Raw genomic sequence first — 498 nt, forward strand, 5'->3', positions numbered from 1 at the left:
GGCTCATATGCCTATCAAGGCCACACAAGTCCAGCGCTGGGCGACTCAGCAATTTGGCCAATCCGTCCACATCACGATCATTCGTCGAATCCTGAAGGATGAGCGGACCATCGAGTCCTACAACATAATTGAGGAGTCAGCGAAATGCCGGTTTAACTTTCAGCGACCAAAATACTCCGAACACCAAGAAGCCGCGTTGTTTCCGAGGCTTGACTAGCCGAGAATTGGGGTTACTGTACCACTCTAACCGCAAGGCCTGGTTGACCATGGCCTAGTTTTCAGAGTGGCTAAGGAACTTCAACTCACGGATGGCAAGTGAGGAAAGGTTTGTCCTCCTCATCCTAGGCAACGCATCATCTCACAACCCACTGGAGGACTTCCAAAACCGGCGCAAATCTTTTTGGACGCCAGAAGTCATCCGGAATTTTTAATCAAATCACCGACGCTTTTTTGCTTGGACGATAAAAGCGCCTCAGCAAAAAAGGGGTGGTGTTCGAC

At 50.0% G+C, this 498-nt stretch overlaps 1 protein-coding gene across 1 annotated transcript in view; it reads left to right on the forward strand.

Annotated features, from left to right (window-relative positions):
- H310_00684 (hypothetical protein) overlaps window positions 1-217 on the forward strand; it is a gene marked incomplete at both ends in the record, with an annotated part of 553 nt that extends 336 nt beyond the window's left edge. Inside the window, one exon of the mRNA XM_008863552.1 lies at window positions 20-217. Coding sequence (XP_008861774.1) covers window positions 20-217 — 198 coding nt within the window. The remainder of the gene's footprint in view (window positions 1-19) is intronic.
- Window positions 218-498: the final 281 nt, after the last annotated feature.

Source organism: Aphanomyces invadans (assembly GCF_000520115.1).
Source record: "Aphanomyces invadans strain NJM9701 unplaced genomic scaffold supercont1.1, whole genome shotgun sequence".
Lineage (NCBI taxonomy): Eukaryota > Oomycota > Saprolegniomycetes > Saprolegniales > Verrucalvaceae > Aphanomyces > Aphanomyces invadans.